This window comes from Ailuropoda melanoleuca, chromosome X (genome assembly GCF_002007445.2).
Source record: "Ailuropoda melanoleuca isolate Jingjing chromosome X, ASM200744v2, whole genome shotgun sequence".
Taxonomy (NCBI): Eukaryota; Metazoa; Chordata; class Mammalia; order Carnivora; family Ursidae; genus Ailuropoda; species Ailuropoda melanoleuca.
The window spans coordinates 45,412,193-45,429,624 of NC_048238.1; the positions used below are offsets into that span (position 1 = coordinate 45,412,193).

A 17,432-nucleotide genomic window follows, 5' to 3' on the forward strand; every position below is an offset into this window, starting at 1 on the left:
AATAAATTAAGCAATCTGGAAGAGATGGAGGCCTTCCTGGAAACCTATAAACTACCAAGACTGAAACAGGAAGAAATTGATTTCTTAAACAGGNCTGATTTTTTAAACAGGCCAATTAATTATGAAGAAATTGAGTCAGTGATAAACAAGCTTCCAAAAAACAAAACTCCAGGCTCGGACAGTTTTCCTGGGGAATTCTACCAAACGTTCAAAGAAGAAATAATACCTATTCTCCTAAAGCTATTTCAAAAAATAGAAACAGAAGGAAAGCTACCAAACTCATTCTATGAGGCTAATATTACCTTGATCCCCAAACCAGGCAAAGACCCCCTCAAAAAGGAGAATTACAGACCGATTTCTCTAATGAATATGGATGCCAAAATCCTCAACAAGATCCTTGCTAATAGAATCCAACAGTACATTAAAAGGATTATCCATCATGACCAAGTGGGATTCATACCTGGGATGCAAGCATGGTTCAACACTCGCAAATCAATCAATGTGATACATCATATCCAGAAAGAAAAATTCAGAAATCTTATGATTCTCTCAATAGATGCAGAAAAAGCATTTGACAAAATATAGCATCCTTTCCTCATTAAAACCCTTCAGAGTGTAGGAATAGAGGGTACATTTCTCAATCTCATAAAAGCCATCTATGAAAAGCCTACTGCAAGCATTATTCTCAATGGGGAAAAGCTGGAAGCCTTTCCCTTAAGATCAGGAACACGACAAGGATGCCCACTCTCGCCACTATTATTCAACATAGTACTAGAAGTCCTTGCAACAGCAATCAGAAGACAAAAAGGGATCAAAGGTATCCAAATCGGCAAAGAAGAAGTCAAACTGTCTCTCTTTGCAGATGACATGATACTCTATATGGAAAACCCAAAGGAATCCACTCCCAAACTATTAGAAGTTATAGAACAATTCAGTAAGGTGGCAGGATACAAAATCAATGCCCAGAAATCAGTTGCATTTCTATACACGAATAACGAGACTGAAGAAAGAGAAATTAGGGAATCCATCCCATTTACAATAACACCAAAAACCATACGTTACCTTGGAATTAACTTAACCAGAGACGTAAAGGACCTATATCCTAGAAACTATAGATCACTTTTGAAAGATATTGAGGAAGACATAAAAAGATGGAAAAATATTCCATGCTCATGGATTGGAAGAATTAACATAGTTAAAATGTCCATACTACCCAGAGCAATCTACACTTTCAATGCTATCCCGATCAAAATACCGAGGACATTTTTCAAAGAACTGGAACAAATAGTCCTTAAATTTGTATGGAACAACAGATGTTGGAGAGGATGTGGAGAAAGGGGATCCCTCCTACATTGCTGGTGGGAATGCAAATTGGTACAGCTGCTCTGGAAGACAGTGTGGAGGTCCCTTAACAAGGTAAAATTGAGCTACCCTATGACCCAGCCATTGCACTACTGGGTATTTACCCGAAGATACAGACGTACTGAAGAGAAGAGCCATATGCACCCCTGTATTCATAGCAGCATTGTCCACAATAGCTAAATCATGGAAGGAACCAAGATGCCCTTCAACAGATGACTGGATTAAGAAGTTGTGGTCCATATATACAGTGGAATATTACTCAGCTATCAGAAAGAACAAGTTCTCAACATTTGCTGCAACATGGATGGCACTGGAGGAGATAATGCTAAGTGAAATAAATCAAGCAGAGAGAGACAATTATCATATGATTTCCTCATCTATGGAACATAAGAACTAGGAAGATTAGTAGGGGAAGAAAGGGATAAAGAAAGGGGGAGGTAATCAGAAGGGGGAATGAAGCATGAGAGACTATGGACTCTGAGAAACAAACTGAGGGCTTTCGAGGGGAGGGGGTGGGGTAATGATATAGGCTGGTGATGGGTAGTAAGGAGGGCACGTATTGCATGGAGCACTGGTTGTTATACACACCTAATGAATCATGAAACTTTACATCAAAACCAGGTATGTACTGTATGCTGACTAACATAATAAAAAAAAAACATTTATTAAAAAAAAGAGACTGCAAGTAAAAACATAAAAAAAAAGAAAAAAGAAATCATTGGCATTTCTATACACAAACAATGAGACTGAAGAAAGTTAAATTAAGGATCCATTCCATTTAGAATAGCACCAAAATCATACGTTATCTTGAAATTAACTTAACCAGAGAGCTAAAGGATCTATATTCTAGAAACTACAAATCACTCTTGAAAAACATTGAAGAAGACACAGAAAGATGGAAAAATATTCCATGGTCATGGATCAGAAGAATTAACATACTTAAAATGTCTATGCTACCCTGAGCAATCTACTCTTTCAATGCCATCCTGATCAAAATACCAATGACATTTTTCAAAGAACTGGAACAAACAGCCCTTAAATTTGTATGGAACCTGAAAAGGCTCTGAAGCACCAAGGAACTGTTGAAAAGGAAAAAAAAGAAACCGGGGGCATCACGATGCCTGATTTCAAGCTGTACTACAAAGCTGTGATCACAAACACAGCATGGTACTGGCACAAAAACAGACACATCGACCAATGGATCAGAATAGAGAACCCAGAAATGGACTCTCGGCTCTTTGGGCAGCTAATCTTTGACAAAGCAGGAAAAAACATCTGGTGGAAAAAAGACAGTCTCTTCAATAAATGGTGCTGGGAAAATTGGACAGCTACATGCAAAAGAATGAAACTTGACCACTCTCTCACACCATAAACAAAGATAAACTCCAAATGGATGAAAGACCTCGATGTGAGACAGGAATCCATCAAAATCCTAGGGGAGGGGCGCCTGGGTGGCACAGCGGTTGAGCATCTGCGTTCGGCTCAGGGCATGATCCCAGCGTTCTGGGATCGCGCCCCACGTCAGGGTCCTCTGCTGGGAGCCTGCTTCTGCCTCTCCCACTCCCCCTGCTTGTGTTCCTTCTCTCGCTGGCTGTCTCTATCTCTGTCGAATAAATTAAAAAAATTAAAAAAAAAAATCCTAGGGGAGAGCATAGGCAGCAACTTCTACAACATCAACCACAGCAACTTTTTTTCATGACACATATCCAAAGGCAAGAGAAAACAGGGAAAATATGAACTTGTGGGACGTCATCAAGATAAAAAGCTTCTGCACAGCCAAGGAAGCAGTCAACAAAACTAAGAGGCAGCCCATGGAATGGGAGAAGATATTTGCAAATGACACTACAGTTAATAGACTGGTATCCAAGATATACAAAGAACTTCTCAAACTCAATACACGAGAAACAAATAATCAAATCAAAAAATGTGCAGAAGATATGAACAGATACTTTTCCAATGAAGACATACAAATGGCAAACAGACGCATGAAAAAATGTTCAAATTCCATAGCCATCAGGGAAATTCAAATCAAAACCACTCTGTGATACCACCTTACACCAGTTAGAATGGCAAAAATTGACAAGGCGAGAAACAACAAATGTTGGAGAGGATGTGGAGAAAGGGGATCCCTCTTACACCATTGGTGGGAATGCAAGTTGGTACAGCCACTCTGGAAAACAGTGTGGAGGTCCCTCAAAAAGTTAAAAATAGAGCTATCCTACTGGTGATGGGTAGTAAGGAGGGCGCGTATTGCATGGTGCCTTGGGTGTTATACGCAACTAATGAAGCATCGAACTTTACATCGGAATCTGGGGATGTACTGTATGGTGACTAACATAATATAATAAAAAAATCATTAAAAAAATAGAGTTATCCTATGACCCAGCAATTGCACTACTGGGTATTTACCCCAAAGATACAGACATAGTGAAGAGAAGGGCCATATGCACCCCAATGTTCATAGCAACAATGCCACAATAGCTAAATTGTGGAAGGAGCCGAGATGCCCTTCAACAGATGACTGGATTAAGAAGATATGGTCCATATATACAGTGGATTATTACTCAGCCATCAAAAAGAATGATTTCTCAACATTTGCTGCAACATAGATGGGACGGAAGGAGGTAATGCTAAGTGAAATAAGTCAAGCAGAGAAAGAGAATTATCATATGGTTTCACTCATTTATGGAACATAAGTAATAGGAAGTACGGTAGGAGAAGGAAGGGAAGAATGAACGGGGGATAAACAGAAGGGGGAATGAACCATGGGATACTATGGACTCTGGGAAAAAAACTGAGGGCTTCAGGGGGTAGGGGGGTGGGGGTTTGGGATAGGCCGGTGATGGATATTAAGGAGGGCACGTATTGCATGGTGCACTGGGTGTTAAACGCAAGTAATGAATCATGGAGCATTATATCAAAAACTAGGATCGTACTGTAATGTGACTAGCATAACATAATAAAAAATTATTAAAAAAACAACAATAACAAATTTGGACGCCTGGGTGGCTTAGTCGGTTTGGCATCTGACTCTTGATTTTGGCTGAGTTCATGGCCTCTGGTTGATGGGATTGAGCCCCATGTTGGTCTCAATGCTCAGTAGGGAGTGTTCTCTTCATCTTTCTTTCTCTCTCCTTCTGTTCCTCCCCTTTCTCATGCTCTCTATATCTCTAAAATAAAATAAATAGGTCTTCAAAAAAGGAATTATATAATGTTTAGAAGAGACATAAAACAAAAATACCCATAGAAGTTGAAAGTAAATGACTAAATAAAGATAAACTAGGCAAAGATTAACCAGAAAACAATTGTGTAGCTATATTATTATTAGATAAATACACTTTCAGGCAACGAAAAACATTATTAGTGGAAAATATTATTATTCATAATAAAATATGCAATTCATTAAGAAGATATAATTGCTTTAAATTTGTATTCCTGTAATAACATAGCCTCAAAATATATAAGGGAAAATAAAGGCAAACTCAGACTGACTTTATAATGTCATTTTTGTGGATGAGGATAAAAGTGTGCAATTGCTTTGTAACAGAATATCTATCATTTTACTTTCTCTGGTATTCTCAGGAATGTATATTAAAAATGGAGTATGGCTAATAAATACTTTAAGACGTGGAACTGGATAAATGAAGCTGTTGGGTTGAAAGCAATGAGGATCCACCTGATATGGTAATTGGGGAACTGATGGTCTCATTCATGTGGTGGCAAAGAATTTGGTTAAGCTATTAGCGATTGTCCCTTGGGACTCTAACCCACTGTCCAGAGAGACTGGATCTTTAGGCAACTTGGTAATAAAATGTTAGGAGTATGTTGAACTACTTCAAGTGTCTTTAGTGAAAGGATACCATAGTCAAAATCTAGGATGAAACCTCCCTGAAAGTAGGTGGGAAATAAGGAGTCAATTATTTAGTTTTAATAAAAGAGGAATCTGTTGCTGATAGCTATGAAGCAGAGACAGCCAAGACCTAGATTATCATGTGCCTTGTGGGATGGCAGCTGCTACAAAATATGCTTTATTCTGCTTCTAAAGCTGTCCAGGGAACTATGGAATTCTGGCTGTTGGAATGAAGATACTGGGAGGAGTTCTAGGAGTCAGGCAACCCCTCCAAACCTTACCTCTCCCTTGGGATAGCGGTAGCGATATTTATCTTGGTCCCGTAGTGCAAATTCTTCAGGGTAGTGTTCCTGGATTTCTTCATAGGTCATCTCCTCACAGACGCCCTGAGAAAAATTATTTGGGGACAAAAGTATTCACAAGGTGAAATCCATACAGCTCTTACTATAATTCTGAGGCCAATGATTATAGAACAACAGCACACAAGCACCTGGTTTTCTGTGAACACAGCTGTAAGTTTGTGCCTACTGTCTGACTGCATGTGGGTGTGTCTGTGCACGAGGTGTATGGATGTGTGGATGTGGGTGTGTGCATGTGTACAGGTGTGTTCAGTTTGATATATAGTATAAGGTGGGCACCTGTGTGTGGTGTTTGTCTATGATTACCCCAATAGGTTTGTAGATGTACATTGTACATTTAAGTATTTATATTATAAATACATGGGCTTAAGCATTTGAGACTGTGTTTGTGTGTGTATGTGTATCATGCTGGTATGCTTAAAGACATATGCCTTGTTTTTGTGTATTTGTCTCAGTATTTGTAGTGTGTTTGGTGAGTGTATGTGTACAGGGTGTCTGAGCATCTGAGAATATGCACACATGAGTTTCTTTGTGGTCTGTTTCTTCATGTGTGTCTCACTGTGTCTGTGGCATGTGTTTCCATGAGTGTGTATGTCTCTGATTATGTCTCAGGTGTACACATGTGAGTTTCTGTGTGCCTATGCCTGAGGTCATGTGAATTTGTGGTAATATGCTTGAGGTTATGCACCTGCACTATGTACTTTTCCATCCATGATATGCCTCTCTGTGTCCGTGTGATGTAGGTATATACAAAGATTGCATGTGTGTCTATGGTAAGTGTGTCTATATGTATGTCTAAGTGTGTCTGTGAGTGTGTATGTGTGTGCATGCATGGTGCAGTTGTAGATTGGTAGATGTATCTGAAAGGGATCCTATGTTAGACTAGCAGGTCAATGTGTCTATGAAGTGTATGTCTGTGAGTATAAGCATATTTGTGGTGGGTGGCTATGACTGTGTATATAAGCACATACATGCGTGCACACACATAGCAGTGCTCTCTCATTTTATAGCATTTTCCACCCCTCTGCTCCTACCTATGCTCCAGGACTTCTGACAGATAAAGAAACAGGTATCCAGACATCTCAGAAGACAAGAATTAATAAATTCCTAACAGTTTCAGAGTGGGACTTTGAAGAAATATAGTCTCCTCACCCAAAGAAGGAATCCAGAGCTCAGAGAATGAGTTCCTCAGGAGCATATGAGAGCTTCCCAAGTTCACTGAAAAATCCCTAGAAGTGAGGTGGCTGCTGGGAGTTGGGGTGGGAAGCAATGTTGTGTTTATAAGGTTTCCTTTTTTTTTTTTAAAGATTTTATTTATTTATTCGACAGAGATAGAGACAGCCAGCGAGAAAGGGAACACAAGCAGGGGGAGTGGGAGAGGAAGAGGCAGGCTCATAGCAGAGGAGCCTGATGTGGGGCTCGATCCCATAACACCAGGATCATGCCCTGAGCCGAAGGCAGACGCTTAACCGCTGTGCCACCCAGGCGCCCCTATAAGGTTTCCTTTTGATTGTGTGGATTCCAATTAGACTTTCCTGTAAGGGAGCAACAGGCTCTGGTTGTCTTTTGAATCATATACCAGCCTTTCTTTACGGGTGAAGTTCACCCCGCCATAGACCACAAACATATCTGCAGCGTCAAATTTCTCTGCTGACACTGTCCATGGGAGAAAGCGCACTCTACTGGATATACAAGATCCTTCCAGATTGGTTTTGACTTTCTATTTTGAGTCATGCTGGGACCCTGTTGCCTGTGGAAATGACCACTGACTTATTGACTTAAGACAAATTTCCTAACCTCTTCAAATTTTATTTTCCTCATCTGAAAAATGAGAATTACAACTACCTCACAAAGTGTTTTGAATATTAGAAATAATATATGTAAAAGAAACTAGCACGGAATGTACAAGGCACATTTTAAAGACTCAATTAATGCGACTAATTATTAATATATTATTGATCATGGAAAATAACCCAGAAACTTAGGCATCATTATAAATTATTACTTCTTCCTTACTCCTCCCTAGAGCAAATTTCTGTAATTCTATCTGCTAAATTTCTTAAAAATCTATTTCTTTTTCTTTCCTGTCTCTAATGCTACAATCTTTGCAGTTTTACACACACACACACACACACACACACACACACACACACACACTACCTTTGTTTATGCGGCTTTCTGCCTGACATACGATTCCTGATCCTCTCTACCTGATTCACTGTTAATTAACTCTCAGCTAGGCATCACTTCCTCCAGGCAGATCCTGGCTGGGTCAGATGTCCTGCCCTGACATCTCTGCATCCATGGCCTAGCCTATCAGAGACTATATCACACATGCTGTTTTGTATTCCTCTGTTTTTTTTTTCTATCTACCCTGTTTTGACTGAAAATTCAGTGAAGGCAAGAATCAATCTCTCTGTCCAGCACCACCCCAGAGCCTGAAACAAATTAGGTATCCAATAAATGTTTATATTACAAGTGAGCCAGAAACAACTAGTGACTGATCTCTTATGATGAAGGGTTTATATATTTGCCTGAAAGTATTTTATAGCAACTATATGTGATACATAGGACAATACTGTATATTCCTTTTCTAAATATCCATGTCTCTCTACATCTGCAGCTAAGAACATGTGTATGTATGTAGACACACATATACTTCTCTGTATTATTGAAGTATATCTACCAGGCAAGAAAGTTAACCTAACTACATGCAAGTTACCTATACTTGTGATAAAGCTTTTACTTTTAGGTCTAACAATCATAACCTGTGGACTGCTACCTGATGTCAGTATACCTATAGTTCAGGTGAGACAATGGGGGGGAATGTCTTTGCAAAGAGCATATGGGAAAACTTGACTCTGAAGCAAGACTGCCATGTCATGAGGGTTGATGGTCTTTCCTTTTCACTCCTTCTCCAATGCCACTAATCTGGTCCATTCTAACCTCCTGCCTGAATTAATGCAGCCATCCCCATACTGATCTACATGCTTATTCTGGCCCTCTTCCTACCTAGTTTCCACACATGACCAGAAGGGTCTTATGTATTTATTTTTTTATTTATTTAATGTATCAAGTATAATTAACATATACTGTTATATTAGTTTTAGGTGTATAATATAATGATTCAACGATTCTATACATTTCTCAGTGCTCTTAGAGATAAGTGTACTCTTAATACGCTGTGTCTATTTCACTCATCCCCCTGACCACCTCCCTTCTGGCAACCACCAGTTTTTTTTTTATTTATTTAAGAATCTGTGTTTTTTTAAATAATATTTTTTTATTATATTATGTTAGTCACCATACAGTACAACCCTGGTTTCTGATGTAAAGTTTGATGATTCATTAGTTGCGTATAACACCCAGTGCACCATGCAATACGTGCCCTCCTTACTACCCATCACCAGTCTATCCCATTCCCCCACCCCCCCAAAGCCCTCAGTTTGTTTCTCAGAGTCCATAGTCTCTCATGCGTTATTCCCCCTTCTGATTACCCCCCCTTTCTTTCTCCCTTTCTTCCTCTACCGATCTTCCTAGTTCTTATGTTCCATAGATGAGAGAAACCATATGACAATTGTCTTTCTCTGCTTGACTTCTTTCACTTAGCATTATCTCCTCCAGTGCTGTCCATGTTGCAGCAAATGTTGAGAACTCGTTCTTTTTGACAGCTGAGTAATATTCCATTGTATATATGGACCACATCGTCTTAATCCAGTCATCTGTTGAAGGGCATCTCGGCTCCTTCCACGATTTAGCTATTGTGGACAATGCTGCTATGAACATTGGGGTGCATATGGCCCTTCTCTTCACTACGTCTGTATCTTTGGGGTAAATTGCTGGGTCATAGGGTAGCTCAATTTTACCTTGTTAAGGGACCTCCACACTGTTTTCCAGAGTGGCTGTACTAACTTGTTGTTTTTCTTTTATCTCTTCTTTTTTCTTTGTTTGTTCATTTGTTCATTTGTTACATTCTACATATGAGTGAAACAATACGGTATTGTCTTCCTTTTAAGAATGTGAGTCACATTCAGGCCACTTCTTGACTTTGACCACATCATTGGCTTCCCATTTTTAGGGCAGCATCCAAATGCCTCAATGTGAATTATAAAACTCGTTGAGCTGACTTCCTTTCCAACCTCATCTCCCTTATACTTTGCTTCTTACAACCTTTTGTAATAGGACATGCACTGTCTTATTTATGGCCTGCCTTTGGGCTCCATGATCCCCAACACGCAGAACAGTATATGGTACAGGGCTGGTATTGAGAAATATCTGTTGCATTAATTATGTTTTTCATAGGAGCCAAAGCAGAGGCAATCCAGGGGATAAGCCCAGAGTCAAGTCCCATCAACTGTCAGAAAATCCATCCCCCTCCATCTCACCGCATCAATTTCATTCAGGGCCTTCCACTGCTCGTAGGGAACACCCAGGGCTTCAGCTGTCTGGATAGTCCTCTTCATGTGGCTTGTCCACACCTTCAAGGAGCTGATGCCCTGGGACTGAATGAAGTTAGCCAGGGCATAGGCATACTGGGGTATGGGGTTGCAGAGGATGAGAAGAGCAGAGAAAGAGAGAGATGAAAGAAGACAGAGTAGCTGTAAAATCTACCACAAATGGTGAAATGATGATGAACAAGAAAGAGTAGAATTTAAATATTTCTAATTTATAAATAAGGATATGACAAGGATCAAGGGAATAGAAAATGGTATGTGTGTTTATGTGTGTGTATGTTTGTGTATGTGTGTTCATTGATTCTTGCTTATTAAACCCCTTACTCAGTTATTCATTCAAATAGCCCTCTTCTGGCATTTGTGGAGCCTGGGACAAGAGTACAAATGGAAGTACTCTACCCAGTGAGCCTCCCTTCTCTTTCCATTTCTGCCTCCATCTTGCACTTGTAGTTGCCTTGAGTACATGTTCAAAGTCCTAGTCACATGACCAAATTCTGTCCACACCCTATTTCTACTGATTCCCATGATTCACAAACAGTGACCCTTTGTCCACCCCTTTGCTTATGGGTAAACACTACTGTGATGTGGTCTGCTCTCAGGTGGACAGACTCTGGGATAGGCCCACACAGGCATGGAAAGCAGACTCCAGGCCAGAAGGGCAGGGTATTCTGGGTTTTGGGTACTCAGAGTGTGGTCTAGAAGTAGGGGGTGTGGGATTTGGGGGACATTTCTTTTTGACTCTGGGGATTCTCATTTGCTTTAGTGGGGGTCTTGGCACCCAGCTTCTAAGGGCATTCAAACATATACTGAGTGTGTATGGTCATGTGCTGGGTATCAGGGTGTCCTGTTCTCAAGACACAGCCAAACCAGGAAGGGAAATGACAGCACCAAGAGGAAACATGAAAAGCTGTGGGAGCCCAAATGAGCAAGTGATTTGTTCTTCTTCATAGAGTCATGTTATTAGTCACAGGTGGTATGTGAGGAACATTGGCACAAATGCGTAGATGTATTTATATATACACATGTGTATGTACAGATATAAGTACTGTGTATACATATTCTAGTTATGGATTATGAGTCAGTAGTCAGTGTGCTCTGGTAGAAGGAGCCCTTGATTGGAAAGTAGGCAACAGGAGTTAAACTTTCCCAGCTTCCTTATATGTTCCCCGTGTGACCTGGGACACATCCCTGTGTCTCTCTGGCCTTATATCTTCTGCCTGTAAGATGTGAACAACATTAGCTCACTGAACCTTGTCCTATGAGCATCACGTTACATAGTGGATGAGGAGCACATAGAATGCCCCCTGACACACAGTAGATGACAGCCTCTCTGATTGATTATGGGTGGCAGTGGATGGGAAAGTGTTTTGTAAACTGCATGGTGTACTGTGCCCATAAGCATGAAGGTTGGTGCCAGGCATTTACATGTACATGCACACATGTTTGTGTGTGAGGGCAGTGTGCATTGTGGAGATGGCCATGTGTCCAAACTGGGCATTGAACTGTGTGGGCGGGGCCATACCTGGCCCCAACCAAGAGACCCCTGGCTGCAGGTGGTGCCATGGGGCAGGAGTGATGCCACCAGTACCCTCTACTCTGCTCTGAGGATTAAGATGGGTGGGAGTCAAGGGTCTGTGTCCACCTTAAGGGGAGCCTGCCAGTGTGAAGGTAACAGAAAGGGAGCCATGAGGACTGGGCCTTCCAGTGCAATACCTTGCCTAGGACACTACCACCACTACAGTGAGGATGCTGAGGGGCAGGCAGGAAAGCTTGGTTTTTAATCCTGGCTCTTTTTACTGGCTGAATGGCCTAGGGCTGTTCTTTTCTCTTCCCTGGGTCTCAGCTTCCTCAGGTTTCATAAACTGTTAAATGGTAATGCCCACCCCACAGAGCTGTTGTGAAGATTGAATGAGGCCACACATGTGGAAGCAGATGGTGCTGTGACTGTGCACAGGTGCCCAATAAAAGAGAGCACTCCCTCCCTCCTGCATGCCATTTCCCATTTGTTCTACCCAAGCCATCCTCAGCAAGAACAATACCTGTGTTAACAAGCCCAGGCACAGGGCCAAACACACAGGAAAATGTGTGTCTTTATTTTATTTTATACCTGTAATATGCAGGTTACTATGCTTGGCTGGAGAGAAGAGAATAATGCCACAGTCAGAGATGGGCCAGAACTGGGAGAGATAGAGCCCAGGGCATGGTGACCTGCCTGGGAGGACAGGAGAGGACAGGGGAGGGCTTCCTGGACCAAACCATGGAGCAGGAGCTGGGCCCTGGAAAGGGGTGGGGGAGATGAGGGCAGGAAAATAGCAGTAACTGGTGGGGGACAAGTGCTGACAGTGGAATGACCTGAAGTGGAGGTGAGGGGCTATGATATCAGCCCTGAGTAAGGGAGAAAATAAATTCAAGGATGGGGCACATCAGGACAGATGTCAGGGCATGTTATGATCACCAGCTGACAGAGGAGAGCAGCCTAGGTGGAAGAAACTGCACAAGCAAAGGCACAGAGTTGTGAGAGAGAGGAGGGGAACCAGTCAGGCAGGGGTGAAGGGTGCTCACTATAATGGGGCTGGGGGAGCAGCCAGATCTGGGCAGGCCTGAAGTGCCAAGACTAAGCTAACAGACGTGCAGATGTGCAGATGCTGTTAACACATGGAAGCCATTCAAGGATGGGTCAAGACTGAGTGGCTAATTGGGTGGAAGAGTGGGTATGACCAGAACCTGCTTTTACCCTGTCACTGAGTCCCCCCATCCCCAGGACCCAGGCAGTGGTTTTACCACCCACCCACAGCCCACCTAGGCCAGCTCAGCCAATGCCTTGGAGTGCATGGGGCCCTTCCTACCTGCTTGCCCCGAGCTGAGAGGCCAGAATCACCTCCGATGCGGCCTCTGAGGTTGAGTTCACTCTCACCATGCCGGCATAGGTAGATGGACCGGGGTGTGACGTGGATGTTCATGAGATAGTAGACTGTGCGGCTCTGGATGTGGTCCTGCACTCGGTTCACCATGTAGCGTGTGCCCACATCGAAGATCTTGATGTAGGATAGGTGGCTGGGCCAGCCCAAGCAGGAGCAAGGGCAGCTCAGGGGATGATGGTGGAGAGGCTGATCCCAAGACAAAGCCCCAACCACACCCTGCCTTCAAGCCTCTTGTACAGTGCAGCTTTCACCTACCTTTCCTCTAACAAAATGTCATGCCTTGCCCTATTCTGGGTACCTGTTCTAGAGACTTGGCTCCCGGCCACCCCAAAGAGCTCACTGCCTGCTACTGTCTCCCCCTGTCTCCTTTCTTCAGTTTCAGCTTAATCCATGCTAGCTTTTCACATTCACTTTTTACACTCTAGGGATCTGGGTTCTGTCCTTTGTAGTTCAAACTCTTGACATACTCAGAGAAAAGCAGTAATCCTGTGTCCCTGGCTGCTTTCCACATCTTACTGGCAGCTCCTGAATTGTCTACTCAACCTTTTAAATCTCAAGTTGAGCTCTGTACCTCTATTCTTTAAGTCTCTGCTATGATATATTATATTTGACACCCTACAGGCAGTACCAGATTGTGTCTGTGCACACTTGTGTCTGTGTGTGTATGTCCCTCTCCTCACTCAGAAAGGGAAAAGGGTTGGTTTTTTTCCCTATCTGTCATGCAGTCAACAAACACACTCTCCTTTTTTCTAAGTATGCTTGAGGTGGGGACTTAGCATCTGCCCTTTGGAAGCTGTTAGGTCAGTCAAGAACATACACTTGGAAACACATGATCAATGCTCAATAACCCTTCCATAAACAGTCATTCAGTCTTAGGTGTGCCAAGTATTGGGATGTGGGGATACAGAAATGGCCCACAACATGGAAATCTTGTGGTCCTTGCTTCAAGTCCCTTTTTTATCCCCTCAGTTCTGCACTATAATCATGAACTAATAACTATACACAGAGTGATAATCAAACTACTCAACAACCTGTCTGCAGAGGAGCTGGGAATGAGCAACGCTGACTAATCAGAAAACTAGAACCATAGAGTAAGTCTTCTGAGGCCCCTGCTGTACCAGGAATGAGTCCTTTAGTTGTTGGACTATAGGGGTTCAAGGAGATCCCTGGGAAGAGGTGTTCAGGAAGGGTGCACCAATGGGGTGACATACTAGGATCCCAGGATGCACAGTAGCAAAACAAAAACAGTAAACAGAAATAGCTACACTAAGCCAAGGCATGTAAAGCAGTGGCTGATGGGTTTGGTTTCAGAAAGCCTCTCCTCTGATCTTCCTAGAGAAGGGCTTTTTTATCTGTACCATACTTAATCACACCCATCCCTGTCATCTATGTCCAATGTTTCCCACAGGACACTTACACTTGCTGAGCATTTTCTTTTGTGGATCTGGCAGGGAGTGGGGACTTAAAAATACATGAATCCTCATAATCATCAGGAATCAGGGATTATTAGCTTTGTTATATAGGTGAGGAAACTGAAGCACAGAGAGAGGAAATGATTCGCTTAAGGTTAACCTCTTCAACTATCTTGTCTAAGACTCTCAGAACCTAGTGGTAGAAAATACCTGATGTAGCCTTGTTGCCTAATTACTGTCTGTTCCTAATGCTAGGTCCTGGGTAGCTCTAGGAGAACTTTTAAATTCCTCAACTTAGTCTGACGTTCTAGCTACCTTCACACACTGGCCCTGCTTGGCCTCACCTCACGGTTCCACAGCCACACGTATGCCCATAATTTCTGTTTCAATCTAGCCTTCATGATTTTGCTGGAATATTCTCTAAACTCTCTAACTTTTATTTGGATTTCACTACACCATTCCAAAACGATGCTCTGTTTGCTTGAAAAGGCATTCCTTGCCTGCTTTCCAAAACTGAGCTCCTATGCATACATTCCTTAAGAGCCAGCACATTCACTCTCTCTAGGAAGTCTTCTGTGAGCCCAGGATGATGTGAAGTCATTTAGAGGTGCTTCCCACCAAAAGTAATATATTAGCTAGTGCTACCTCTACCATGTGTAATCTAAAATAAAAATTATAAACTGTATTATAATATGAGGAGGTCCCATGAAATTTTGTTTTCTTTTTCCATTTTGACCACATTGATGCTAGTTTTGAAATTGAAATAGTAAAAGCTTCCCAGATTGTCTTATTCATATTTTTGGTAGCCTTCACCTTTCTGGTACCCCAAACACATGCCTAGTCTACCTATACTAGGTAAACCTGCTCTTCCAGATCTCTTTTTCCAAGCTGGGTTGAGTTTTCTCCTTTGTGTTTCTCTAGCCCACTTGGTTTACCATTTCTACAATTCTGATCAACTGCACATTCATTGGATTCTCCAAACAAGTGGGTATTCTATCACAGCAGGGACAGCCCTTCTCTCTTTGCATTTCTAGGGCACAGCTTTGGCTGGGGCCTGATACCTGGACTATAAATGTCTGTTGATGTAAAAATTATTAAATAAAGCCAACCTTCAGAATATGTCATCTTCAGGCCCAAATGGATTCATCAAACACTGAGCACCTTCAGGAGTCTAGGCTGAAGACTAGTAGGCTTTCTCAATGCCATTCTTTCATTTTAGCGCCCCTTCTTCAAGCCTGTTTCACCATGTGCTGTTAGCCTATATGGTGCATTTGTGGAAATTTGAATAAGTTACACTTTTCTCAGGGCAGAAACATTCTCACTCCAGTACACATGCCTTGGTGAGAAAAACAAGTGTACCCTTAACCTGGTTGTCCTCGCACAGTGAACAATCTTTACAATTATACATAAAGAACCTGCTCCTTGCACCAGATGTCGAAGTCTCATGTGACACTTCTTTATGATTTAGGGATGTGGGAGGGGGAGAACTAGGCTGGAAGTTTGAGATAAAGGTTTGAATAAATGTTCTACTGACTTATTATGTGGCCTTAGATAAGTCCTTGCCCTGTTCTGGGTCTCAGTTTCTCCATCTAAGGAACAATGCAGTAACAAAACTTGCCTCTTAGTACTTTGGTTGGGCAAAGCTGGAAGAATGCTTTTTAAAATTCTTAAGGTTTTAATGACTATTTGAGGCCTATTCATACTTCTCACTTGGGGCCCAAAGGGTCTGGGTGACTAGAGTTTCTTCTCATCACAACTCATTTTGAGGATTCTTGGAATATCCTGTGTCTAAAACTCACATATGCCTTGTAATACCAGCTAACATGTTTCCAATTTTTAGCTGGCATTATGAATAAGAGTTTTGTATTTTTCATGTGTCTTCCCATATGTCAAGGCACTATGGAAGCTACCAACATATAGAAACCACCTCTCTTGCCATTATTTATACCCCTGTGTATGCCATAGCTCAAAGAGGCCAAATATTTATTGATTGAAGAGATAACATGGGTTTTGTGAAAAGAGACATGAGCAGGAGACAAAATATGTGGTTAGAATCCTAGTTCTACCCCTTGATTTGTACCATGAGCTTGACAAATGGTTTCAGGTAAGATTCGATTTCCTCTTCCTGAAAATTTATGAATATAAGATCTATTTTGGCTTCCTTTATAGGGGTACTAAGAGGATTCAATGAAACAAAGAAGGTGAACATGTTTGGAAACTGAAGTGTCATCCATATGTGAGGAATGCTTTTGAAAAAAAAATAGCAACAACCACATGAGGGAAGCATTTGTTCTTAGAGATCAGGGTCCTAATCTCCCATATTGGTCAGGAAGCCACTACTTAAACCCTCTCATAGACACTGTATACATCAAGGAATAATTACCTCAGATAATTAGAGCTTGGAGGGTCCTTGAAGACAAATCATCAAATATAGCTCCCTGATTTTACAGATAGAGAAGCTGAGACCTAGAGAGGGAGGATATTTCCCCAAGTCCTAAAGGACATCAAAATAGGGTTAAAGATCCAGTCTTCTATTTTAGGTTTCTGGGTTCTTACCTGTCCAGTTCATCATCCAAGGGTTGGTAGTTGACCTCATAGCACTCAATTCTCTTTAGAAAGTCTTCCAGAACCTTTTCCCGGTCACAATCTATGTAATCAGGGCTGCCAAGTTTTACTTGCTAGGAAAAGGGAGAACAGAGGAACCGTGAGAGACAGAGACTCTAACAGTGACCTTTGGAAGTGCCCTTAGAGATCATTGAGTATAACATCCCTCATCGTAAAGATAAGGAAATTGAGACTTAGGCAAAGGGTCTTGCCAAGTTTACAAAGCCAGTCAACTGAAGAGAAGTGGGACTGTGTGACTCCTTATGCTTTATTTCTATGTGATTAAACAAGGTTTGTTATATTGTACTCAGTTCTAGAGTACACCGTGTTTAAGAAGAACATTTAAAAGAAGATGTGGGTTGGCTAATTGAATTTAAATACAAAAATAAAAATAAAAAAAGATGTGAGATATATATATATATATATCTCATATATATATATATATATATATATATATATATATATATATA

General features: G+C 41.6%; 1 protein-coding gene across 5 annotated transcripts in view; it reads right to left on the bottom strand.

The window, feature by feature from the left end:
* The window catches only part of PFKFB1 (6-phosphofructo-2-kinase/fructose-2,6-biphosphatase 1), a 72,019-nt gene that overhangs the window by 5,945 nt on the left and 48,642 nt on the right, over nt 1-17,432 (bottom strand). For 4 of the 5 annotated variants that reach the window (XM_034649496.1, XM_034649497.1, XM_034649493.1 and 1 more), the window contains exons 7-10: nt 16,915-17,036; nt 12,872-13,079; nt 9,957-10,103; nt 5,494-5,598 (exon numbers count right to left, since the gene is read on the bottom strand). In XM_034649496.1, the coding sequence (XP_034505387.1) occupies nt 5,494-5,598; nt 9,957-10,103; nt 12,872-13,079; nt 16,915-17,036 (582 nt within the window). The remainder of the gene's footprint in view (nt 1-5,493; nt 5,599-9,956; nt 10,104-12,871; nt 13,080-16,914; nt 17,037-17,432) is intronic. The other variant, XM_034649495.1, reaches the window with a different exon arrangement.